This window comes from Mustela lutreola, chromosome 10 (assembly GCF_030435805.1).
Source record: "Mustela lutreola isolate mMusLut2 chromosome 10, mMusLut2.pri, whole genome shotgun sequence".
NCBI lineage: Eukaryota > Metazoa > Chordata > Mammalia > Carnivora > Mustelidae > Mustela > Mustela lutreola.
The window spans coordinates 92,375,197-92,402,040 of record NC_081299.1 but is presented as its reverse complement, the minus strand read 5'-3'; the positions used below and the strand labels follow the sequence as shown (position 1 = coordinate 92,402,040).

The 26,844-nt window shown below is 36.7% G+C and overlaps 1 protein-coding gene across 1 annotated transcript in view; it reads left to right on the top strand.

Moving 5' to 3' along the window:
- SLC25A24 (solute carrier family 25 member 24) overlaps positions 1 to 13,488 on the top strand; it is a 134,614-nt gene extending 121,126 nt beyond the window's left edge. The window contains 8 exon segments of the mRNA XM_059136343.1: positions 1,354 to 1,451; positions 1,662 to 1,716; positions 7,781 to 7,888; positions 10,504 to 10,671; positions 10,778 to 10,791; positions 12,064 to 12,203; positions 13,317 to 13,415; positions 13,418 to 13,488. Of these exon segments, the coding sequence (XP_058992326.1) occupies positions 1,354 to 1,451; positions 1,662 to 1,716; positions 7,781 to 7,888; positions 10,504 to 10,671; positions 10,778 to 10,791; positions 12,064 to 12,203; positions 13,317 to 13,415; positions 13,418 to 13,488 (753 nt within the window).
- Positions 13,489 to 26,844: the final 13,356 nt, after the last annotated feature.

Here is a 26,844-nt window from a genome sequence, read left to right as displayed (position 1 = left end):
TGTTTTTTGTTTCTGTGATTAACAGTATAGCATGAGCATGTTTGCATGGTATTTCAAATACTATTCAAATATTTAAAATATTTGTGTGTTCTTCAAATACAGGTTTTAATAACTATATTATTTCAAATGGTTATTAATTTTTTTAGATTATTTTTTCCTATTAGACATATAGGTGGTTTTTAAAACTCTTTTAAAATCATAATTCATAATAGTTCATAATGATGAACATTATTGTTTATGAGTTTTCATATTTAGGATTATTTATTTAGAAAGACTTCCTAAAAGTTAAGTAATGATAAAAACATTTTTAAGCCTGTGTGTATGTGTGTGCATGTGTGTATAATGTTACATTCCTTTCCAGACTTTTTCTTCCCACAGATGAGAATGCCCATTTCACCTTGCTCTCCTATTATTCTGTTTCAGTGTAGGCAGGGTGGTATTTTATTAATGTTCTAATTTTTGCTTTCTTAAAAAGAACATATTCTCATTATAAAAATAATACATTAGAAAAATGGGAAGATACTGAAAAGTGGAATGGAAGACAATAAAGTGGCCTGTAATTCTTGTGTATTAGTTCACGAGGGTTGCTGTAACAGAATATCGTAAACTGGTTTATACAACAGAAGTTTATTGCCTCACAGTTTGGAAGTCTGGAAGTCTGAGATCAAGGTGTCTGCACAGTTGGTTCCTTCTGAGGGTGATGAGGAAAGGATCTGTTCCAGGTCTCTCCTTGGCTTGTAGATGGCTGTCTTTTCTCTGTGTCTCTTCATGTTGTCTTCCTTCCTCATATGTCTCTGTGCCCAAATTTCCCCTTTTTTAACGATATTAATCATAGGAGTTTTTAGGGCCCACTTTAAGTCCTTACTCTAACTTGATTATCTCTGTAAAGATCCTGTCTTCAAATATGGTCACATTCTGACACATTAAGTCTTCAACATATAAATTTTGGTGGGGGCACAATTCAACTCCTAACACCTTGCTACCCAGAAGTATCTGCTATTGAAAGTTTGATATATTTTTATCCATTCCTTTTTCAGTACATGGTTTAGTGTTCTCTTTAATAATCTTGTAATATTTTAGCAGCAACAACACATTTTGTTTATGCAAAAATTCTCTGGTAATTAAATCATTCCTGTTCCCTTGAAGTTGCCCTCTTTGATGTATGAGATTAATGTATATATTTGGGGACAAGAAAAAATTAATATATCAATTTTATATGTCTCTAAAGTACAATAAAAATGGTGTGTTCATAGATTTCTACATTTATGTATTATTATTTTATTGGCAATAATAATATCAATGCTATATTACCAGCAAAATAAATTTAAAAATAAATTTCCTGTACCTTTCTAGGTGCATGGTTTAAAGTCCAGGAGAATGAGATTGATTGATGGGTTTGAACAGATGTTGAAAGAAGGAGGAATTCTTTCTCTTTGGCGGGGAAATGGTGTAAATATTTTTTTTAAGATTTTTTAAAATTTATTTATCAGAGAGAGAGGGCGAGAGAGCAAGCACAGGCAGACAGAATGGCAGGCAGAGGCAGAGAGAGAAGCAGGTTTCCCGCGGAGCAAGAAGCCCGATGTGGGACTCAATCCCAGGATGCCGGGATCATGACCTGAGCCGAAGGCAGCTGCTTAACCAACTGAGCCACCCAGGCATCCCAATATTTTTAAAATTATACGTGAGACAGCTCTCGAGATTGGAGCCTATGAACAGGTAAAATGTTATCACCTATGGAATTTTATGATAAAGATCAGATTATATATATTTTTTTAAGATTTTGTATTTAATTTTTAAAAATTTAGACTTCAATGAGAGAGAAAAGAAGAATGTGCACAGCAATAGATATCACTGTAAGTACAGGCATACCATGAAAATATTGTGGGTTTGGTTCTAGACCAGCGCAATAAAGCGAGTCAAATGAATTTTTAGTTTCCCAGTGCATATAGAAGTTATGTTTACACTATACCGTAGTCTAGTCAGTGTGTGATAGCGTTAGGTCTAAAAAAAACTTTATATACTCTAATTAAAAGAGCTTTATTGCTGAAGAATGTTAAGCATCATCTGAGCTTTCAGTGAGTTGTAATCTCTTTCTTGGTGGAGAGACTTGTCTGGATATTGAGGACTGCTGACTAAGCAGGGTGGCCATTGCTGAAAGCTGGAGTGGCTGTGGCAATTTCTTGAAATAAGACAGCAGTGAAGTTTGCCTGATTGATTAACTCTTCTTTCACAAACAATTTATCTGTAGCATGTGACGCTGTTTGCTAGCACTTTACCCACAGTAAAACTTTTTTCAAAATTGGAGTCAGTTCTCTCAAACCCTGCTGCTCCTGTATCAACTAAGTGTTGATACTAAGTCTAAATCCTTCATTGTCATTTCAACAATCTTCACAGCATCTTCACCAGAATTAAATTCTATCTCTAGAAACCACCTTTTTTGCTCATCTATCAAAAGAAGCTCTTTATCCTTGGAAGTTTTATTATGAGATTGTAGCAATCCAGTCCCATTTTCACACTCCACTTCTAATTCTAGTTCTCTTACTGTTTCTACGATACCTGCAGCAAATGTCTCCACTGAAGTCTGGAACCCCTTCTTTTACACTCCTGTTAATTTTGGCCTCTTCTCATGAATCATGAATGTTCTTAATGTCATCAAGAATGGTGAATATTTTCCCAAAGGTGTTCATTTTACTTTGTGCAGATTCATCAGAGATATCTGTGATATCTCAAGAGTTTCATGTCCACTGCTATAGACCTTAAGAACAGTCATCTTTGGGTCTTTCAACAAGGACTCTCTTCTTCTCTTAGAAACATAATCTACTAGTAGGTTCTCCAGTCTCATGATAAACTCCACTGTAATATTTCCACCTTCCTGAGTCTACCTATTCTTTCCTCAACAATCTGCCAAGACTTCAGCATCATCACCTTGCTTACTATCAGCCAGAGCTATGTCTAAGCTTTAAAAATCAGTTCCAGCATCATATTAGGATAGATTTCAGGAGTCCTGTGCCATGGGAGAGTGCTCCACATCAATAAACTCTTCCCTATCCAGCATTATATTCTATCCCTCAGATCCCCACCATTAGTACTCTTGTGACCCACTGTCACACTCCTCCTCTGGTTTCTTCCAGTCCATAATAACCAAGTCCTTGGGCTATCTGAGAATTAACTCTACATAAACGGTTGGCTAGAAGGCAGTCAGAGGTGGGGGGGCAGTGGGACAGATTGTGAGAAGAGCAAACATCCTTTTGATAGGCATCTGCCTCTTTGAGGCCTTTACATGCATGGCCTGCGTACAAAGAGAAGCTGCTCTGCTCTAAAAGTGGGAAGGGGACAACTTTTTGCCAAACTGGAAGGTGCTGGTGAATTTGGGAGCTCAAATTTCTTAGGCATATGCACCCACATGTTCCCATCCCATGTGTCAGGATCCTGCTCCTTCCCAGTGAGGGTCCTCACGTTAGCATAGGAGACCTTTTGAGGTTCTATATTGTTTCCTTCATAACTATGTTACCTTTACATTTATATCCTGGGCCTGATTTTTAGCACTATGAGGATCTCTCAATGCTGCTATGAAGACCTCACAGTGTTCATAATGTGCTTAATGGTGAAAGTTAGATGACTTATAACCTTGACATTTTCTTCCTTCAAAGTTTCTAAGATAGTGAATTAGAATCAGCCAACTCCACAATCTTTATAACTGTCCCCATGCTATTCAAGTATTAGGGCAACTGAATAATATAATACTTTTCTGTCTACCAGTACACTATCCCAAGCCACGAGGACTATGAATTTTAGTAATTGTAATGCCACAGTATACCACAGATTATCATTATTCCATTTGCCAACTAAGAGCCAATTGTTGTCAAGTGGCTGGTGAGTGATCCAGTTCTAACAACATCAGCAGACCTACTCTGTAAGAACACTTTTCATTTTGTTGATTTTCATTTTGTTGATTTTCTCTGTTGATTTCCTATTTACAATTTCATTAATTTCTGTTCTAATTCTTTTTATATTTTTTCTTATCATTATTTTGGATTTAATTTGTTCTTTTTCTAGTTTTCTGAGGTAAAAAGTGATTATTATTTATAAATATTTCTCTTTTTTAAAATATACATATTCAATGCTATGTATTTCCGTCTAAGTACTACTTTCCACTCCTTTGATAAATTATGTCTTCATTTTCATGTAGTTCAAAATATTTTTAAACTCTTCTTGAGATTTCTTCTTTGACCTGTGTGTTATTTAGAAGTGTGTTTTTAAACCTCCACATATTTTGGTATTTTTAAAAGATTATCTTTCTTTTACTGATTTCTAATTTTGTTCCACTATGGTCTCAGAGCAGCCACTGTATGCTTTCCATTCTTTTAAATTTGTTAAGGTGGGTGTTATGGCCCAGAATATTGTCTTTCTTGGTGAAAGTTCCATGTGAGCTTGAGAAAAATGTGTACTCTGCTATTGTTGGATGAAATCGTCTATTGACTCAGTTACATACAATCGACTGGTGGTGATGTCAAGTGCAGCTATGTCATTACTGATTTTTTTTTTTTTCTGGATCTGTCCATTTCTAATAGAGGATGCTGAAATCTCCAGCTATGATGGTGGATTCATCTGTTTCTTTAAAAAAATTTTTTTTTTATTTATTTGAGAGAGAGAGTGAAAGAGAGAAAGCACAAATGGGATAAGGGTCAGAGGGAGAAGCAGACTCCCTGCTGAGCAGGGAGCCCAGTTGCAGCTCTTGATCCTGGGACTCCTGGTTCATGACCTGAGCCGAAGGTGGACACTTAACCACTAAGTCACCCATGTGCCCCTGAATTCATCTATGTCTCTTTGTACTTCTATCAGTTTTGACCTCATGTAGTTTTATGGTCTGTTGCAAGGAACGTATATGCTAAAGATTGTTATATCTTCTTAGATAATTAACCCCCTTATCAGTATGTAATGCCTTCTTTAGCCTAGCTAACTTTCCTTGGTTTAAAGTCTGCTCTGTCTAAAGTTAATATAGCTACTTACACTTTCTTTTGATTGAAGTCAACATGGTATATTTTTCCCTATTCATTTACATTTAACCTATATGTGTCTTAATCTCTAAAGTGGATTTCTTATATATAACATATAAGTTGGGTGTTGTTTTTTGAGCCACTCTGACAATCTCTGACTGTTAATTGGTACATGGGACCACTTTTGAAGTGATACCAATTACTTTAGTCTGGATTCCCCCTCCCAAAAAAAGTCTGGATACAGCTAGTTTATTCGTGAAGAAGCAGGAATAAGGAAGCAGGGGTGGTGAGACACAGAAGGAAGAAAAGCCAATACAAGGGTACATACGTGAGGTTTCAGTTATATGCAGTAGGGGCTTGATTCTTTAAGGAACTTCTAGGACGTGTACAGAATTATTCCCAGAATTATCTATCTGAAGGAAGAGAGCTGGGCCATTTATCTGCCAGTTTCTGTCCCATATTGTATGAAGATTGCTCTTAGGAGTTTAACTTCCCCAGACTTCTGGGCTGGACAGGCTCCCCCAGTTTCAGAGAAGGCCCTGAGTCAGAAAAGCAGAGAGATGAGAGAATTTTTCTTTTGATGGGTTTCTGTCAGTGAAGTGAGTCTGTGAGTCTGCACAGAACTGTCCAGATTTGATGTGGGGCTCTGGAAGGGTCTGCCATGGCTAGCGAAAGCCTGCTTAGGTTTGGGGCCTGAGAGTTGCTTTGGAGATCAATGGAACATAGGGTTTTATCGGCTTTGCTTATGAGTTTTCTAGCATACCATTCTTTCAAAAACTTCCTATACCACTTCTCTGTTTGTTTCCAGTCAATATCACGTGGAGTAGCCATATCTAAAAATCTCTTCTCTGATGTTTTATTTTCCAGTTCCTCTGCTTAGTCATTCATCCTCTTTCTCATTTTTATAGCGGGCTACATTGGTGTCAACTAAAACAATAGGCTGAAATTGGATGACAACACCTGACTTTGTCAGCTGGGCAAGCTCTTTGGGACATCTAATTTCCTTCTGTTGGGGTACAGAGCAGGTGGCTTTTCCTACTTGGAAGCCCACCATTCTTGACTACTGAGCCAGCCTAAGAAAACTTCCTTAGCAGAGCTCCATTTCCTTCCATTTCTACTTGCAAATTGGCTTTGGAGAAGGCCCTATGGCTGAAAAGTAGAGAGATGCATTAGGTCATGTGTTAATAGATCTTGCTAAAAGCAGCGAGGAGTGGGCAACACTGACCAACATTCTGAGGTTTTACAGTCAGTTTTCCTAGCACTTCAGGCTCAAAAAGCACACGATCTACTTTCCAAATTATCACAGCAGGAAGTTTTATCAAGCATTTCCACAAAGCATTAGAAAGATCATCATCTTCTCAGACTGCAGTATCTGTGTCCTAACAATAAAGCCAGTGTCACATATTTTAGGTTTAAGTTAATGGTAGTACCCTGTATCTAGTAACAAATTCCTGTTCCTGTTTGGGTTCATTCTAAGCTGTTAAAACAAACAGATTCCAAAGTACAGTAGCTTAAATGAGATAAAGGCCAGTGGTCTAGAGTTAGTGGTACAGCTCTGCCATCTTCAATATATTGCTTCCGAGGTTGCTTCCATCTTTGCCATTCTTTTGATTGAAGTCAACATGGTATATGGTGGAAGAAAGATGAGTCTGGGGCAGGCGTCTTTAAAGAGATGTCAAAATTTGCATACTCAACTTCCTTTCATATCTCACTGGCCAAAATTAGTCACTTAGCCACACAACCTAGCTCCAAGAAAGGGCAGGAAATGTAGTTTGCAGCTGTGTCAGCTCTGTTACTAAAAGGAAGAAGATATCGGGTACAGGGAACATATAGCAGTCTCTCATATTAACTGAATCAATCACACTTTTTTTTAAGATTTTTATTTATTTATTCAACACAGAAAGATCACAAGCAGGCAGAGAGGCAGGCAGAGAGAGAGGAGGAAGCAGGCTCCCCCATGCAGAGAGCTTGATGTGGGGCCTGATCCCAGGACCCTGAGATCATGACCTGAGCCGAAGGCAGAGGCTTAACCCACTGAGCTACCCAGGCGCCCTTCAATCATACTTTTTCATGGAGAGGCACTGATTTGAGAGCTAGAGTTAGTTCATAGAGAATAGCTGAATTATATTGATGATAGGCCTCTAGAAAAGGCAAACAGGAAAACAAGAGAATCAGTTTGCTAAGGCTGTCTTGGATCCTAAATGAGTTCCCAGCTTCAGTCTCCATGAAACTTGACTTACTTTAGTTCCTATGAAGCCTGACCTCTGTGCTGATATTTGTTTTCCTTATTTCTACATGTGTTATTGCAATAACCTCCCTGCTACTTAAGCTAACAAGAGTAATCCCTTGTTCCTTGTAAGGGAAAGAGCTTCTCACATTGTTACTATTCTTGATTAACCTGTAACCAAATATTAAGTACCCTGCATATGTAAGACCTGGAGTGAAAAAGAGATAACAGATACAGTCCCTGACTCCTTTTTTGTCATTTGCATGCTCTCTACGAAATAGCATATTCATGAGTATGCTTAAGTGATTTAATGTTGTTAACTCATTCTGTGGGTAAAAAATAAGGGGAAAAGGAGGCCGAATAGAGAAGTCTCACTTATTATCTCAGACAACTAATGGCATAAAAATTAAAATCAAGTATTCCTCTAGATGCTAATGTCAGGTTTCTGGAATACTTTTTCAAATAATTTTATACTACTAATTAATGTTATAAACTTAGAAAAAATATGTATTCTATTTCAGCAATATTATACATTTCAATACTTTTATTTATACAGTATAAGAATTGGCTTAGTTTTGATGGTGCTAAAGTAGAAATTATTGAGAGATTTATATCTGGCTCATTGGCTGGTGCAACTGCGCAGACATGTATTTACCCCATGGAGGTATGTATTATTATAAAATTTTAAGTAAAGTAATACATCCAGTTCAAAGTATAACTTCTAAAAAATATTTATTGAGGGGCGCCTGGGTGGCTCAGTGGATTAAAGCCTCTGCCTTCGGCTCAGGTCATGCAAATCTGTATTGCACAGACACTCAGGGTCCCAGGGTCGAGCCCCATATCAGGCTTTCTGCTCAGCTGGGAGCCTGCTTCCTTCTCTCTCTGCCTGCCTCTCTGCCTACTTGTGATCTCTGTCTGTGAAATAAATAAATAAAATCTATAAAAAGATGTTTTAAAAAATTTATTTGAGAGAGAGTGAGGGGCGTGCAAGCCAGGGTGGGGGGCGGGGTAGGGGAAGGGCAGAGAGGGAGAAGGAAGAAGCACATTCCCCGCTGATCTGGACTCCACTCTGAGCTCAATCTCACAACCTTGATATCATGACCTGAGCCAAAATCAAGAATTGGGTGCCCAACTGACTGAGCCACTGAGGTCCCCCCACAAACTATAACTTTCAAAATAAATGAAAATAGATCAGAATTTTATATAATAAACAGCTTTATAGCTACAGTATTTAAATCTCATACCAAGTGTTAATTGGCCCTTTTGTCTGTTTATTTGGTATCAAGGTAGTATTGTAGATGTATCAAGAAGATTAAAAAAAAATCATTGCTTGCATGCTTGATTGATAGAATCACTTAGTCATTAATCAGATCAAATCTGTATTGCACAGACACTAAGTTTAAGGTATTTTTCTAGATGCAAAGACAAATCAGACAGGCATTTTGGTCATGAAACTTATAGATTAGATAGGGAGATAAAACATTATGTCAATAATGATGATCCAAAATATAAAATATAAATTCTAGAAGAGAGGTCAATATGAAGTGCTATCAAATTCAGAGGGGAGAAATTATTGCCAGCTAGGAGCTTCATGAAAGACGTGAATAGAATATATGAGTGTGGCTTAGATTTTGGACATTCAGAGATAATGAGGAAAGGCCTTTTAGGTGGAAATAATGACTTAAGCAAAGGAATGGAGGCAAAAGAACAGATACTTCAGTTTGGACTGGATAATACCATGGATAATGGGTTGGGGCTAGATCAGAAAGGTTCTTGAACGCAGTGTAAGAAATATAATTTCAATTTCTTTAAAAAAATAAGCCATCAAATACTTTGGAACCTGAAATATAATCTTGGGAAAGTTGTTTTAGAGTGAGAGAGACTAGAGAAATGAGCTAACTACATACAAGAGATGGTGTGAAGTGATAGTAAAGGCTTAACGTACGATACTGACTAGAGAAAATGGACTTATGTTAGAGCCATCTTGAGAACTGACAGCCTGACGCAGAAAGGAAGAAGAGGGAGGAAGAGGGAAAAGAAGAAGGCAAATTTCTGTCTGGGTTGTGTGCTTGGGTGTTTAGAGTTACATCTGAGTTACATCTCTAATAGAATTCAAGAGTGGTGGAAGTAGCCCAGACTATGAGAGAGTGATGAGTTCAGGTTTGTATGTATTTAATTTGAGTCGTTGGCAGATAACCACGTTATGATTTTCAGCAGGCAGTTGCAAATGTGATATCGAGATTTGAGAGGTTTCAGGTCTTGATGTGTCATCAGCAAAGAAGTGCTAGTTAAAGTCATGAGATTACTTAGAAAGAAAGTAGTGGGTTTGTTGCTATTGTTTGTTTTGTTTTGTTTCGCTTTTTAATACTGAAAAGAAAAACTTTGAGAAGACCTTAATTTAGGGAGTAAGTGGGGAAAAAAACCTGCCAGGGAGTACACTGCCCTGGGGAGGGTGGAGAGTTTTGAGAATGAGATTATCCAAAGCATGGGGTGGTGCAGAGAAGTTCTCAAAACAAAGCCTTCCAACTGATGACTCAGAGCCAGCTCCATCAAGATACACAGTTTGCCCAATCAAGAAAAGTTCATGCTTTTTTTTTAGTTGTGGCTCTTTTAGAGAACCATTTCTCGAAAGTATTTTTAGTGCTCCCTTAAATTAGATTAATGGAAATTAAGAGGACAAGGAGTAAGTTTCTATCAGGAGAATTGCACAGGAATGTTGATCACAGACAGACTACTGAAGCCTACTATTGCCTTCATAGTGCCTGTTATGTTATTACTTTATGAGCACGTTTAATCATATTAAATGGTTATTGTTTATCCACCTCACTGTTACAATAGTTCCCACAGTATATATTTTAAGTATATACAGAATGTTATTTTTCATATTGCTTCTTCACTTTAGCATGACCATACATATATATTTTTAAGTTGGAATTTGGCTGTAGTTGCTTTATTTTGAGGCAACAGTGTTATCTCAAGTGAGTTTGTTTTACAGTATGTTGCCTTATAGCACATTAAATGAGTTTGAGCAGATGTTATCAATTAAAACCACAGTGATTCATTACATTTTCCTGTTTAAATAATTTTTTTAAAACTGTACTGCATTAGCTGTTTATAGTTAAAAGCCAGTTAGGGAAAAGCTAAAATTATATTTAAGATTACTTTCTTTTTTGATTTCTATGATAATTACTAAACATTGTATATAATGCAGTTTTCTGTATTGCTAGATGAGTTGAGTGAATCTGATCAACATATTTTTATAATATTCTTCACATTTAGGTTCTAAAGACCAGACTGGCTCCAAGTAAAACTGGACAGTATTCAGGGATCATTGATTGTGGCAAGAAGCTTCTGAAGGAAGAAGGTGTTAGAACATTTTTCAAAGGTCATATTCCTAACTTGCTAGGCATTCTACCTTGTACAGGCATAGATTTTGCTGTTTATGAGGTGATTTTATTCTCATAATATGACATTATGTGTTAGATTTGAAAATGTGGCATAATAATAGTCTTCATTCTAAAAATCTAGTTGTAAGTCACTTTACATGAAGTAGTTTCTGACCAAGAAGTCTGGTTGAGTTGAATGGATTTATTTGGCTGTTCATTTTATATCTTAATTGTCTAGTATTGTAACAATAACTTTTTGGTTGGTATTTTGTGTGAATTAGGCTTTACTGATAATATTTATAGACTTAAATGCTGATATGATGGTTCTCAACTTTTGGCAAGTGGTATCACAATCGTATGAAAGATAGCCATTTTTTTTTAGGACTTAAAAATGCATATATCTTTTATAGATGTTTAAAGAATTGAATAATATAGTAGGTATTTCTTTTCTTCTTTTTTGCTTGCTTCTGTAGTCTTATTAAAATAAATTTGTTCCTCCTGTTTATGTTGGGCTCCCTCCATTCTTTTATTTCTTCAGTTCAATATCTTTTGCTTTCTTATCAGAGTAACAGTGATGTTACACATTTCTCTTTTTACCATTCCATGACTAATTGCACTGAGTAAAGACATTTTGAAATATATTTTTTCAAAAGCATCACATTATATATTTCATAGTAATTGTTTCAATATATAATGGTAAAGCTGTAACCTTTGATCAATGAACAGTTCTAAAAGCATTTAGTGATCTTTTAACCCATTATTTTGAAATAATTTCCTCTAGCCACTTTTATTCAAGGAAAAGCAAATTTGGAAAGATGAATCTCTCTTAAAAGTTCAGAAAATGTAGTTTTATTAACCTAAAGTGGATTATGCAGTCTTCTCTACATTATTCTGTTTATCCCTCTGAGAATCTCCAGAATTTTGCTTGGGTCTTGAATGTCATTACAAACCAAATCAACTAGGCAAATAGAACAAATAAAACCAAAGAAAACAAAAGCACACAGAGAGATGCAAAACATCTCAAACTAAGATGAGAACTCAAACTAAGGTTGTCTGAATAGATTTTTTTGAAAACATCTGTGTGCCCTGTCCCTGATAGGGCAGTATGCGGGTAACCTCCTCTGTACATGGAGTTGGAACAATCTCTTGTAAAGATTTTAGAGAGAACAGTTACAAAAATCAAGCGGTTAAGCTTGACTCTTATTTATCAGTGTTATGACTTGATAACTCAGTTTCTCTGAATTAGTTCCTCATTTATAAAATTTGAAAAGTGGAGATGACAATATGGATTTGTCAAGTTTCTATAGGGATTAAGTGAGATAACATCTATGAATTTATGCTTAGTATAATTCTGTAATCAAATTTATTTATTGAAATTGAGTGAGCGGGGAACTTTATTCTATTTAGACTTGCATAGTGGTTAAAGGATATTTACTACTATCTTCTCTGCCAGCTGTTGGCTCGAACATCACGTAAGAGAGTCTGTAGACCCTGGGATAATGATTTTGCTGGGATGTAGTATATTGTCTCACACATGTGCTCAGATAGCCACCTTTCCTCTGAACCTTATCAGAACTCACATGCAAGTTCAAGGTGAGTTTTTTTTTTTTAATGAAGTAATAAGTTAAAAGGTGGTTAAGAATAACTTTAATGAAGTATGAATAAAAATTAAGTTAAAAATTATTTAAAATAATTAAGGTTATTTTAAATGAGTAGAAATTAATGATTTTAAAAAATAGGAAAACTGGAGAATTGATAAATCAAAAGCAGACTCTGATTTTTAAGGCACAAATCTTGAGTTTATTGTTTTATTATAGAGCCTTTTGTTAATTTTAGATTTTATTTCTTCTCCAAAGTTCTGCTTGGGACTTCACACATTTCCTTCAGTTACTAATGATCTCTTTAAGGAGTTTATAATTGGTAAATACCATGACAAGCAATAGAAAAGATTTTGCTTTCTTCAAACTAAGTCAACAGTAACTCAATGTGAACACGCAGTTTCCCCTCTAGTTCTGCTCTCATTGTTATATTCTGCATCAGGAATGTAATACATTTGTGGAATTGAAATTGTATTGCAATCCCCCTAGTAAGGAGATATTAAGCAGAAGGGAGGGTATCTGTTTTGCTCTCTCAAGTGAAAGGTTAGAAATTTAGATTTTAAGAAAATACCTTTATCATCTTTTAAGAAGAGGGAAAAAAAACCTAACATAATTCTTTTATTATCTTCCTTAGCAAATTATTTAAGGAGTTTTGTGGTGATGTTCTCTTTTCTCCTCTTTTTAGTAATATTTTCAGATTTAATTTATATTGCAATCCAGGTGGGGAATCTCTGTATCCATTCCATCATCCACCCATTGCCCTATCCAAGTATTTGTGTCATACGCATTTCCAAATGCTCCTTTGTATTTTATATCTGTGTTTTTCAGTATGGTAACCGCTAGTGACACATGGCTATCAGACACTTGAAATGTTGCTAATTCAATTAAGAAACTAAATTTTTAGTTTTACTTAATTTTACATAATTTAAATTTGAGTAGACACAAGTGTCTAGAGGCTATATTGAACAGCACAAGACCATTCTATAAGTAGGGAGAGAGTAATATTCTAAAGTAATTTTAGCCTCCATAATTCTCATAAATCATTGGACTATCTTAATGTACAAAGACTGAATATTGAATTACACTGATTTTTTTTTTCAATTTATAGCACTGGAAGAAAAAGAAACGACAACTTCTATGATTCATCTCATTCAAGAGATACATAACAACAAAGGAAAAAGGGGATTTTTCAGGGATCTCACCCCAAATATCTGCTTCCTGCAGTAGGCATTAGCTATGTAGTTTATGAAATAGTGGGACAACATTTGGGATTAATTTAAAAGTGAAATATCAAATTGTTGTCATTACCAAAATCACTTAGTTGTAAGATAATACCTGACTTATAAAGAGAAATTTGTCTTTTCCTAAAAGGGAAGACATATCAAATAATTGTTAAAACATTTTTTCTTTATTTCCATTATAAAATTTATAAATTAAATCATCATTTTAGTAAAGTTCTTTAATAATATAAAATCCTTAATAGCCGCAGAATTCCATTCACACTTCCCACTACTCTCCCTTGAATCCTAACTTGAAACTTCTTTTTACTGGCTTCGGATATACCATGGTAACATTATAAAATATTTGGTCAGCTGTAGCTGCTTGTGTTAACCTTTTTCTATTTAAATAATTTTTTGAAAAGCTGAGCTTGAAAATGTTTTATACACTAAAACAAAAATCACTACACTTAAAATCGGTGTTACAGCCAATGATCACAGTATCTCCTTTTTAAGCAAAATGAAACATTGGTTTCCTAATTTCTTCACTGTTTCTTCTATCAGATTGTGGGCAGAATAATGATAACATGATAACCTCTTTCTTCTCTGGCTACTTTATTTGTAAATATAAACATTGTTGGTTCATTTTTATTCTTGATATTTTTGGCTGTTATAGACAAGTCAATATTGAGAACAAATCAGCACCGGACAAATTTTTGTTTTATCTTCTGATTGAAAAAAATTTAAAAGGAAGAATTTTAAATATTAAATCGATTATTTCATACTTGTTGAAGCAACTCTTTTTTTTTAATGTTCAGTTAGCCAATGTACAGAACATAATTAGTTTTTGATGTGGCGTTCATTGATTCATTTGTTAAGTATAACACCCAGTGCTCATCACAGCATGTGCCCTCCTCAATACCCATCATCCTGTTACCTCTCTTCCCACCTTCCTTCATTCTGAAACACCCAGATTGCTTCTTGGTGTCCCTAGTCTCTCATGGTTCATCTCCCTCTCTGATTTCTCCCCCTTTGGATTTCCCTTCCTTCCCATATGGTGGTCTGTGCTATTGATTATATTCCACATACGAGTGAAACCATATGATAATTGTCTTTTTCTGCTTGACTTACTTCACTTAGCATAATCCCCTCCAGTTCCATCCATGTTGATGTAAATGGTGGGCATTCATCATTTCTGAAGGCTGAATAATATTCCATTGTGTATATAAACCATATCTTCTTTATCCATTCATCTGTTGAAGGGCATCTTGTCTCCTCCTACAGTTTGACTATTGTGGACATTGCTGCTATGAACATTGGGGTACATGTGCCCCTTCTTTTCACTACATCTGTATCTTTGGGGTAAATACCCAGTAGTACAGTTGCTGGGTCATAGGGTATCTTTCTTCTTTTTTTTTTAAATTTATTTATTTATTTTCAGCATAACAGTATTCATTATTTTTGCACCACACCCAGTGCTCCATGCAATCCATGCCCTCTATAATACCCACCACCTGGTTCCCCAACCTCCCACCTCCCACCCTTTCAAACACCTCAGATTGTTTTTCAGAGTCCATAGTCTCTCATGACTTACCTCCCCTTCCAACTTCCCCCAACTCCCTTCTCCTCTCTAACTCCCCATGTCCTCCATGCTATTTGTTATACTCCACAAATAAGTGAAACCATATGATAATTGACTCTCTCTGCTTGACTTATTTCACTCAGCATAATCGCTTCCAGTCCCGTCCATGTTGCTACAAAAGTTGGGTATTCATACTTTCTGATGGAGGCACAATACTCCATAGTGTATATGAACCACATCTTCCTTATCCATTCGTCCATTGAAGGGCATCTTGGTTCTTTCCACAGTTTGGCGACCATGGCCATGCTGCTATAAACATTAGGGTACAGATGGCCCTTCTTTTCACTACATCTGTGTCTTTGAGGTAAATACCCAGGAGTGCAATGGCAGGGTCATAGGGAAGTTCTATTTTTAGTTTCTTGAGGAATCTCCACACTGCTCTCCAAAGAGGCTGCACCAACTTGCATTCCCACCAACAGTGGAAGAGGGTTCCCCTTTTTCCACATCCCCTCCAACACATGTTGTTTCCTGTCTTGCTAATTTTGGCCATTCTAACTGGTGTAAGGTGATATCTCAATGTGGTTTTAATTTGAATCTCCCTGAGGGCTAGTGATGATGAACATTTTTTCTTGTGTCTGATTGCCATTTGTATGTCTTGATTGGAGAAGTGTCTTTCCATATCTTCTGCCCATTTTTTGATATGATTGTCTGTTTTGTGTGTGTTGAGTTTGAGGAGTTCTTGATAGATCCTGGATATCAACCTTTTGTCTGTACTGTCATTTGCAAATATCTTCTCCCATTCTGTGGTTTGCCTCTTTGTTTTCTTGACTGTTTCCTTTGCTGTGCAGAAGCTTTTGATTTTGATGAAGTCCCAAAAGTTTATTTTGGCTTTTGATTTCTTTGTCTTTGGAGACATATCTTGAAAGAATTTGCTGTGGCTGATATCGAAGAGAGTACTGCCTATGTTCTCCTCTAGGATTCTGATGGAGTCCTGTCTCACAGGAGTCTTTCTCACAGGAATCTCACAGGTCTGTTATCCATTTTATCTTTGTGTATGGTGTAAGAGAATGGTCCAGTTTCATTCTTCTACATATAGCTGCCCAGTTTTCCCAGCACCATTTGTTGAAGAGTCTTTTCTCCACTGTATATTTTTCCCTGTTTTGTCAAAGATTATTTGACCATAGAGTTGAGGGTCCATATCTGGGCTCTCTACTCTGTTCCACTGGTCTATGTGTCTGTTTTTATGCCAGTACCATGCTGTCTTGGTGATCAGAGCTTTGTAGTAAAGCTTGAAATCAGGTAGCGTGATGCCCCCAGTTTTATTTTTGTTTTTCAACATTCCTTAGCGATTCGGGGTCTCTTCTGATTCCATACAAATTTTTGGATTATTTGCTCCAGCTCTTTGAAGAATACCGGTGGAATTTTGATCGGAATGGAATTAAAAGTATAGATTGCTCTAGGCAGTAGAGGCATTTTCACAATTTTTATTCTTCAGATCCAAGAGCATGGAATGGTCTTCCATCTTTTTGTGTCTTCTTCAATTTCTTTCATGAGTGTTCTGTAGTTCCTCAAGTACAGATCCTTTACCTCTTTGGTTAGGTTTATTCCCAGGTATCTTATGGTTCTTGGTGCTATAGTAAATGGAATCGATTGTCTAATTTCCCTTTCTGTATTTTTATTGTTAGTGTATAAGAAAGCCACTGATTTCTGCACATTGACTTTGTATCCTGCCACGTTGCTGAATTGCTGTATGGGTTCTAGTAGTTTGGGGGTGGAGTCTTTTGGGTTTTCCATATAAAGAATCATGTCATCTGCGAAGAGAGAGAGTTTGACTTCTTCTTTGCCAATTTGGATACCTTTTATTTCTCTTTGTTGTCTGACTGTTGTTGCTAGGACTTCTAATACTATGTTGAACAAGAGTGGTGAGAGTGGGCATCCTTGTCGTGTTCCTGATCTCAACAGGAAAGCTGCAAGCTTTTTTCCATTGAGGATGATATTTGCTGTGGGTCTTTCATAGATAGATTTTGTGAAGTTCAGGAATATTCCCTCTACACCTATACTTTGAAGCATTTTAATTGGGAATGGATGCTGGATTTTGTCAAATGCTTTTTCTGCATCAATTGAGAGGACCATGTGGTTCTTCTCTCTTCTCATATTAATTTGTTCTATCACATTGATTAATTTGCAAATGTTGAACCATCCTTGTAGCCCAGGGATGAATCCCACCTGGTCATGATGGATAATCTTTTTAATGTGCTGTTGGGTCCTGTTTGCTAGGATCTTGTTGAGAATCTTAGCATCCATATTCATCAGTGATATTGGTCTGAAATTCTCCTTTTTGGTAGGGTCTTTGCCTAGTTTGGGGATCAAGTTAATGCTGGCTTCATAGAAAGAGTCTTCCTTCTGCTTCAGAAAAAAAGTTTCCTTCTGCTTCAATTTTTTGAAACAGCTTCAGGAGTATAGGTGTTATTTCTTCTTTGAAATTTTGGTAGAATTCCCCAGGGAATCCATCAGATCCTGCGCTCTTATTTTTTGGGGGTATCTTTATTCTTAACATCTTGAAGAACCTCCATACTGTTTTCCAGAGTGGCTACACCAGTGTGCATTCCCAACAACAATGTAAGAGGGTTCTCCTTCCTCCACATCCTCACCAACATTTTGTGTTTCCTGTTTTGTTAATTTTTGCCATTCTAACTCGTGTAAGGTGGTATCTCATTGTGGTTTTGATTTGTATTTTCCTGATGGCTAGTGATGTTGAGCATTTTTTCTCATGTGTCTGTTAGCCATTTGTATGTCTTTTTGGGGAAGTGTCTGTTCATGTCTTCTGCCCATTTTTTGACTGGGTTATTTAGTTTTTTAAGTGTTGAGTTTGAGAAGTTCTTTACAGATCTTGGATATCAGTCTTTTATCTGCAGTCATTTGTAAGTATCTTCTCCCATATCCACAGCCTCTTAGTTTTGTTGACTGTGCAGAAGCTTTTGATCTTGATGTAGTCCCAAAAGTTCACTTTTGCTTTCTTTTTCACTTGCCTTTGAAGACGTGCCTTGAAAGAATTTACTGTGGCAAATGTCAAAGAGGTAACTGCCTCTATGTTTTCCTGTAGGATTTTGATGGATGCCTGTCTCACAGTTTTGAGTTTATCTTTGTGTATGGTGTAAGGGAATGATCCAGTTTTATTCTTCTATTTGTACCTGTCTAATTTTCCCAGCACAACTTATGGAAGAGATTGTCTTTTTTCCATTGAATATTTTTTCCTGATTTGTCAATGATTAGTTGACCATACAGTTGAGGGTCCATTTCTGGAGTCTGTATTCTGTTTCATTGGTCTGTGTGTCCGTTTTTGTGCCAATACCATGCTGTCTTGGTGATCACAGCTTTGTAATATAACTTGAAGTCAGGCAATGTGATGCCCCCAGCATTGGTTTCCTTTTCTATCATTCCTTTTGTGATTTGCCATCTTTTCTGGTTCCATACAAATTTTAGGATTTTTTTGTTCCAGTTCATTGGAAAATGCCAATGGTATTTTAAAAGGGATGGCACTAAGTGTAAATTGTTCTGGGTGGTACAGACATTTTAACAATGTTTATTCTTCCAATCCATGATCATGGAATATTTTTCCATCTTTTTGTGTCTTCCTCTATTTCTTTCATAAATATCCTGTAGTTTCTAGAGTATAGATCCTTTACCTCTTTAATTAGGCTTATTCCTAGGTATCACATGATTTTTGTTGCTATTGTAAATGGAATTGATTCCTTAATTTCTCTTTCTACAGTTACATTGTTAGTGTTTAGAAAAACAACTGACTTCTGTGCATTATTTTGTATCCTGCCACATTGCTGAATTGCTGTATGAGTTCTAGTCATTTGGGGGTGGAGTCTTTGGGGTTTTCTACATAAAATACCATGTCATCAATGAAGAGGGAGAGTTTGACTTCTTCTTTGCCAATTTGGATGATTCTTACTTCTTTTTGTTGTCTGATTGCTGAGGCTAGGACTTCTAGTACTATGTTGAACAATAATGGTAAGGAAGGCAAATCTCATGTGAATTTCAGGAGTAGGTGTGTAAGAAACTTGAGTAATTGTGGTAGTTGCTTGGATAGATTTTCACAATGCATTCAAACTGATGAGATCGTTTGAATAGTAACACAGAAATGGCAGGGTGGTGGTGGGGGTGGGGAGGGTTCATGTAGTAGTAGGGAAATGACAAGTAGCCTGGTCATTTTGAAATGTGTGGTGTATAGAAATATAGTGAGACAATGAGGCTACTGCTATTGACTGATACTAAGTCATAGAGAGCTGTGAGTTACATGTGCTAATGACATGCTCTGGTGTAAGAAGATAACTGACAACAGAAGAAAACCATTGACAGAGGAGATAATAGAGCCAGTGAGACCAGTTAGGATAGGATGTTATTTCCATAGTTGTAATTATAAAATGCTGGATTCTGAGTGAGGACTTCTTTTAGAGTAAGTAGATGCAATTATTGTATCAGAAGTCAAAATCCAGTTTATTTTATTAAGTTCCTGCTATGTGCCAGAAACTATTTCAAGACACTTTTAAAGGTTCTCTTGCTTAATTCTAGAAAGTTGAGATTATTATGATTTTTTTATTATTAACATGTAATGCACTATTTGGGGAGTACAGGCTGTGATTCATCATTCTTACATAACGCACAACATTCAGCACAACACATAGCCTCCTCAAAGTCCATCACCCAGCCACTCCATCATTCATCCCCCTCCCCTCTAGCAACCCTTAGTTTGTTTCCTGAGATTGAGAGTCTCTTAAGGTTTGTCTCTCTCTCTCTGGTTTTGTCTTGTTTCATTTTTTTCCTCTCTTCCCCTAGGATTCTCTACCTTGTCTCAAATTCTATGTATCAGTGAGGGCATATGATAATTGTCTTTCTCTGATTGACTTATTTTGGTTAGCATTATACCCTCTAGTACCATCCTTGTTGTTACAAGAGATTTTTTTTTCAATTTTTGTTCAGTTTTTTTAAACTAACCAAACCAAACAGTTCACCCCTTTCTCCTACCCCATACCCTGCCTCTTGTAACCACCAATCTATTATCTATATCTCTAAGCTTGTGTCTATGTTTTAGGTTTCACATATGAGAGAGATCATATAGTATTTGTCTTTGTCTTACTTATTTCACTTGGCATAATGCCTTTGAGGTCCATCAGTGTTGTCACAGATGGCCAGATTTCATTCTTTTTTATAGCTAAATAATATTCCATTGTATATATACCATAATTTCTTTATCCATTCATCCATTGATAGACACTTAGGATGTTTCTGTATCTTGGATATTGTAAATAAGACTACAATAAACATGGGGAGTATATATTTTTTATTTAGTGTTTATGTTTTCTTTGAATACCTGGAAGTAGAATTGCTGGATCATATGGTAGTTCTACTTTTAATTTTTTGAGGAAACGTCCATAAAGTTTATACAAATTTATATTTAATTAATGGTGCACAAAAGTTCCTTTTTCTCCAAACCTCAACAAAACTTGTTATATATTGTCTTTTTTATATTAGCAGTTCTGTTAGGTTTGAGGTGATATCTCATTGAGGTTTGGGTTTGCATTTCCCTGATGATTAATGATGTTGAGGGCTTTCACATACCTTTTGACATCTACATGTCTTCTTTGGGAAAATGTCTATTCAGATCTTACACTTTTTAAAAGATTTATTTATTTATTTTAGAGAGAGAGAACAAGCGAGCATGTGGCAGGGAGGGGCAGAGGAAGAGAATGTTCAAGCAGACTCACTGGTGAGCATGATGCCCAACTCGGGGCTCAATCTCACGACCCATGTGATTGTGACCTGAGCTGAAACCTGGCTTAACTGACTGAGTCACCAGGGGCCCCTGAAATAGATCATATACCTTAATGTAAAAGTGGGAACACTACTATTCAAAGTATTGTATATTTAAGTAAAATACCATTTTCACCTCTCATATTGAGAAAGTTTATAATATTCTAATACCCAGTACTTGCACTTTTTAATTAAATAAAGTAATAAATAAATAAATAAAGCACTCTCATATACTACCTATGGAAGTGGGAATTAATTCAAACTTACTGGAGGGCAATTTAATAATACTTATTTAAAAACATGTATATAAATAATTTTAAAAAACATGTATCACTGGGGTGTTTATATTTTCCATTGTTTATAATAGCAAAGAATTTTAATAAATACATTTAACACAAAATTTTAGTTTAAATCTAACACAATACAACATACTTTTAAAAGATTTTATTCTTATTTATTTGAGAGAGTGATAGTGAAAGACAGCCTAAACAAGGCAGGAGAGAGAGAAGCAGACCCCATGCTGAGTGCAGAGCCCCATCTGGGCTTGATCCCAGCACCCTGGGATCATGACCAGAGCTGAAGGCAGATGCTTAACCAACTGCACCAGCCAGGCACCCCTTAACACAGTACAATATTAAGCAGTTCTTTGAAGTGTTATGGGAAAGAGAGAGGTTACCATATCTAAATTAAATTTCTGGACAGTGAGTTCATGAGCTTTTTGTTCTTTGTGATCTTCTTTATTTTTCACACAATAAATATGCAACAGTTTTGTAATCAGAAATGAAATTACAAAGGTCATTTAAAAATAGTGAGAGAGGGCTGCCTGGCTGTCTCAGTGGGTTAAGCTGCTGCCTTTGGCTCAAGTCATGATCTCAGAGTCCTGAGATCGAGCCCCGCATCTGGCTCTCTGCTCAGCAGGGAGCCTGCTTCCTCCTCTCTCTCTGCCGCCTCTCTGCCTGCTTGTGATCTCCGTCTGTCAAATAAATAAATAAAATCTTTAAAAAAATAAAAATAAATAAAAATAGTGAAAAGAAATTATAAAGGAGAGATTTTCTTTAAAGATCTTATTTATTTATTTATTTATTTATTTATTTTAGGGGGTGGACAGCAAGTTAATTAATTATTTATTTTCAAGGTAGCTACCATTGAATATATCTAGAGCTTAATCCAACAGAGAATATTAATTTGAGATCTTGTATATAACATTGATCTGAGGTTTGTTCCAAGAGAACTGAATTACTTATTCACATAGTCCTATCATTAGTTGACGGCTGTTCTATTATAATTTTTTATTTTTTATAAACATATATTTTTATCCCCAGGGGTACAGGTCTGTGAATCACCAGGTTTACACACTTCACAGCACTCACCAAAGCACATACCCTCCCCAATGTCCATAACACCCCCTTCTCCCAAACCCCCTCCCCCCAGCAACCCTCAGTTTGTTTTGTGAGATTAAGAGTCACTTATGGTTGTCTCCCTCCCAATCCCATCTTGTTTCATTTATTCTTCTCCTACCCACTTAAGCCCCCATGTTGCATCACCACTTCCTCATATCAGGGAGATCATATGATAGTTGTCTTTCTCTGCTTGACTTATTTCGCTAAGCATGCTACGCTCTAGTTCCATCCATGTTGTTGCAAATGGCAAGATTTCATTTCTTTTGATGGCTGCATAGTATTCCATTGTGTATATATACCACATTTCTTGATCCATTCATCTGTTGATGGACATCTAGGTTCTTTCCATAGTTTGGCTATTGTGGACATTGCTGCTATAAACATTCGGGTGCACGTGCCCCTTTGGATCACTACGTTTGTATCCTTAGGGTAAATACCCAATAGTGCAATTGCTGGGTCATAGGGCAGTTCTATTTTCAACATTTTGAGGAATCTCCATGCTGCTTTCCAGAGTGGCTGCACCAGCTTGCATTCCCACTTACAGTGGAGGAGGGTTCCCCTTTCTCCGCATCCTTGCCAGCATCTGTCATTTCCTGACTTGTTGATTTTAGCCATTCTGACTGGTGTGAGGTGATATCTCATTGTGGTTTTGATTTGTATTTCCCTGATGCTGAGTGATATGGAGCACTTTTTCATGTGTCTGTTGGCCATCTGGATGTCTTCTTTGCAGAAATGTCTGTTCATGTCCTCTGCCCATTTCTTGATTGGATTATTTGTTCTTTGGGTGTTGAGTTTGCTAAGTTCTTTATAGACTCTGGACACTAGTCCTTTATCTGATATGTCATTTGCAAATATCTTCTCCCATTATGTCAGTTGTCTTTTGATTTTGTTAACTGTTTCCTTTGCTGTGCAAAAGCTTTTGATCTTGATGAAATCCCAATAGTTCATTTTTGCCCTTGCTTCCCTTGCCTTTGGCATTGTTCCTAGGAAGATGTTGCTGCAGCTGAGGTTGAAGAGGTTGCTGCCTGTGTTCTCCTCAAGGATTTTGATGGATTGCTTTCACATTGAGGTCCTTCATCCATTTTGAGTCTATTTTCGTGTGTGGTGTAAGGAAATGGTCCAATTTCATTTTTCTGCATGTGTCTGTCCAATTTTCCCAGCACCATTTATTGAAGAGGCTGTCTTTTTTCCATTGGACATTCTTTCCTGCTTTGTCGAAGATTAGTTGACTGTAGAGTTGAGGGTCTATTTCTGGGCTCTCTATTCTGTTCCATTGATCTATGTGTCTGTTTTTGTGCCAGCACCATGCTGTCTTGATGATGACAGCTTTGTAATAGAGCTTGAAGTCCGGAATTATGATGCCACCAACGTTGGCTTTCTTTTTCAATATCCCTTTGGCCATCTGAGGTCTTCTGTTTCTATATAAATTTTAGAATTAGTTGTTCCATTTCTTTGAAAAAGATGGATGGTACTTTGATAGGAATGGCATTAAATGTGTAGATTGCTTTAGGTAGCATAGACATTTTCACACTATTTATTCTTCCAATCCAGGAGCATGGAACATTTTTCCATTTCTTTGTGTCTTCCTCAATTTCTTTCATGAGTACTTTATAGTTTTCTGAGTATAGATTCTGTGCCTCTTTGGTTAGGTTTATTCCTAGGTGTCTTATGGTTTTGGGTGCAATTGTAAATGCGATTGACTCCTTAATTTCTCTTTCTTCTGTCTTGCTGTTGGTGTAGAAAAATGCAACTGATTTCTGTGCATTGATTTTATATCCTGACACTTTACTGAATTCCTGTATAAGTTCTAGCAGTTTTGGAGTGGAGTCTTTTGGGTTTTCCACATATAGTATCATATCATCTGCGAAGAGTGATAATTTGACTTCTTCTTTGCCGATTTGGATGCCTTTAATTTCCTTTTGTTGTCTGATTGCTGAGGCTAGGACCTCTAGTACTATGTTGAATAGCAGTGGTGATAATGGACATCGCTGCCTTGCACCTGACCTTAGCGGAAAAGCTTTCAGTTTTTCTCCATTGAGAATGATATTTGTGGTGGGTTTTTTATAGATGGCTTTGATGATATTGAGGTATGTGCCCTCTATCCCTACGCTTTGAAGAGTTTTGATCAGGAAGGGATGCTGTACTTTGTCAAATGCTTTTTCAGCATCTATTGAGAGTGTCATATGGTTCTTGTTCTTTCTTTTATTGATGTGTTGTATCACATTGACTGATTTGCGGATGTTGAACCAACCTTGCAGCCCTGGAATAAATCCCACTTGGTCGTGGTGAATAATCCTTTTAATGCACTGTTGAATCCGATTGGCTATTATTTTGGTGAGAATTTTCGCATCTGTGTTCATCAAGGATATTGGTCTATAGCTCTCTTTTTTGATGGGATCCTTGTCTGGTTTTGGGATCAAGGTGATGCTGGCCTCATAAAATGAGTTTGGAAGTTTTCCTTCCATTTCTATTTTTTGGAACAGTTTCAGGAGAATAGGAATTAGTTCTTCTTTAAATGTTTGGTTGAATTTCCCCGGGAGCGGTCTGGCCTTGGGCTTTTGTTTGTTTGGAGATTTTTAATGACTGTTTCAATCTCCTTACTGGTTATGGGTCTGTTCAGGCTTTCTATTTCTTCCTGGTTCAGTTGTGGTAGTTTATATGTTTCTAGGAATGCATCCATTTCTTCCAGATTGTCAAATTTGTTGGCGTAGAGTTGCTCATAGTATGTTCTTATAATAGTGTGTATTTCTTTGGTGTTAGTTGTGATCTCTCCTCTTTCATTCATGATTTTATTTATTTGGGTCCTTTCCTTTTCTTTTTGATAAGTTGGGCCAGGGGTTTATCAATTTTATTAATTCTTTCAAAGAACTAGCTCCTAGTTTCGTTGATTTGTTCTATTGTGTTTTTTTTGTTTCTATTTCATTGATTTCTGCTCTGATCTTTATGATTTCTCTTCTCCTGCTGGGCTTAGGGTTTCTTTCTTGTGCTTTCTCCAGCTCCTTTAGGTGTAGGGTTAGGTTGTGTACCTGAGACCTTTCTTGTTTCTTGAGAAAGGCTTGTACTGCTATATATTTTCCTCTCAGGACTGCCTTTGTTGTGTCCCACAGATTTTGAACCGTTGTATTTTCATTATCATTTGTTTCCATGATTTTTTTCAATTATTCCTTAATTTCCCGGTTGACCCATTAATTCTTTAGAAGGATGCTGTTTAGTCTCCATGTATTTGGGTTCTTTCCAAACTTCCTTTTGTGGTTGAGTTCTAGCTTTAGAGCATTGTGGTCTGAAAATATGCAGGGAATGATCCTAATCTTTTGATACCGGTTGAGTCCTGATTTAGGACCGAGGATGTGATCTATTCTGGAGAATGTTCCATGTGCACTAGAGAAGAATGTGTATTCTGTCGCTTTGGGATGAAATGTTCTGAATATATCTGTGATGTCCATCTGGTCCAGTGTGTCGTTTAAGGCCTTTATTTCCTTGCTGATCTTTTGCTTGGATGATCTGTCCATTTCAGTGAGGGGAGTGTTAAAGTCCCCTACTATTACTGTATTATTGTTGATGTGTTTCTTTGATTTTGTTATCAATTGATTTATATAGTTGGCTGCTCCCACGTTGGGGGCATAGATATTTAAAATTGTTAAATCTTCTTGTTGGACAGACCCTTTGAGTATGATATAGTGTCCTTCCTCATCTCTTATTATAGTCTTTGGCTTAAAATCTAATTGATCTGATATAAGGATTTCCACTCCTGCTTTCTTCTGATGTCCATTAGCATGGTAAATTCCTTTCCACCCCCTCACTTTAAATCTGGAGTGTCTTCGGGCTTAAAATGAGTTTCTTGTAGGCAACATATAGATGGGTTTTGTTTCTTTATCCATTCTGATACCCTGTGTCTTTTGACAGGGGCATTTAGCCCATTCACATTCAGGGTAACTATTGAGAGATATGAATTTAGTGCCAATGTATTGCCTGTAAGGTGACTGTTACTGTATATGGTCTCTGTTCCTTTCTGATCTACCACTTGTAGGCTCTCTCTTTGCTTAGAGGACCCCTTTCAATATTTCCTGTAGAGCTGGTTTGGTGTTTGCAAATTCAGTTTTTGTTTGTCCTGGAAGCTTTTAATCTCTCCTTCTATTTTCAATGATAGCCTAGCTGGATATAGTATTCTTGGCTGCATGTTTTTCTCGTTTAGTGCTCTGAAAATATCATGCCAGCTCTTTCTGGCCTGCCAGGTCTCTGTGGATAAGTCAGCTGCCAATCTAATATTTTTACCATTATATGTTACAGACTTCTTTTCCCGGGCTGCTTTCAGGATTTTCTCTTTGTCACTAAGACTTGTAAATTTTACTATTAGGTGACGGGGTGTGGGCCTATTCTTATTGATTTTGAGGGGCTTTCTCTGAACCTCCTGAATTTTGATGCTCGTTCCCTTTGCCATATTGGGGAAATTCTCCTCAATAATTTTCTCTAGTATACCTTCTGCTCCCCTCTCTCTTTCTTCTTCTTCTGGAATCCCAATTATTCTAATGTTGTTTCGTCTTATGGTGTCACTTATCTCTTGAATTCTCCCCTCGTGGTCCAGTAGCTGTTTGTCCCTCTTTTGCTCAGCTTCTTTAT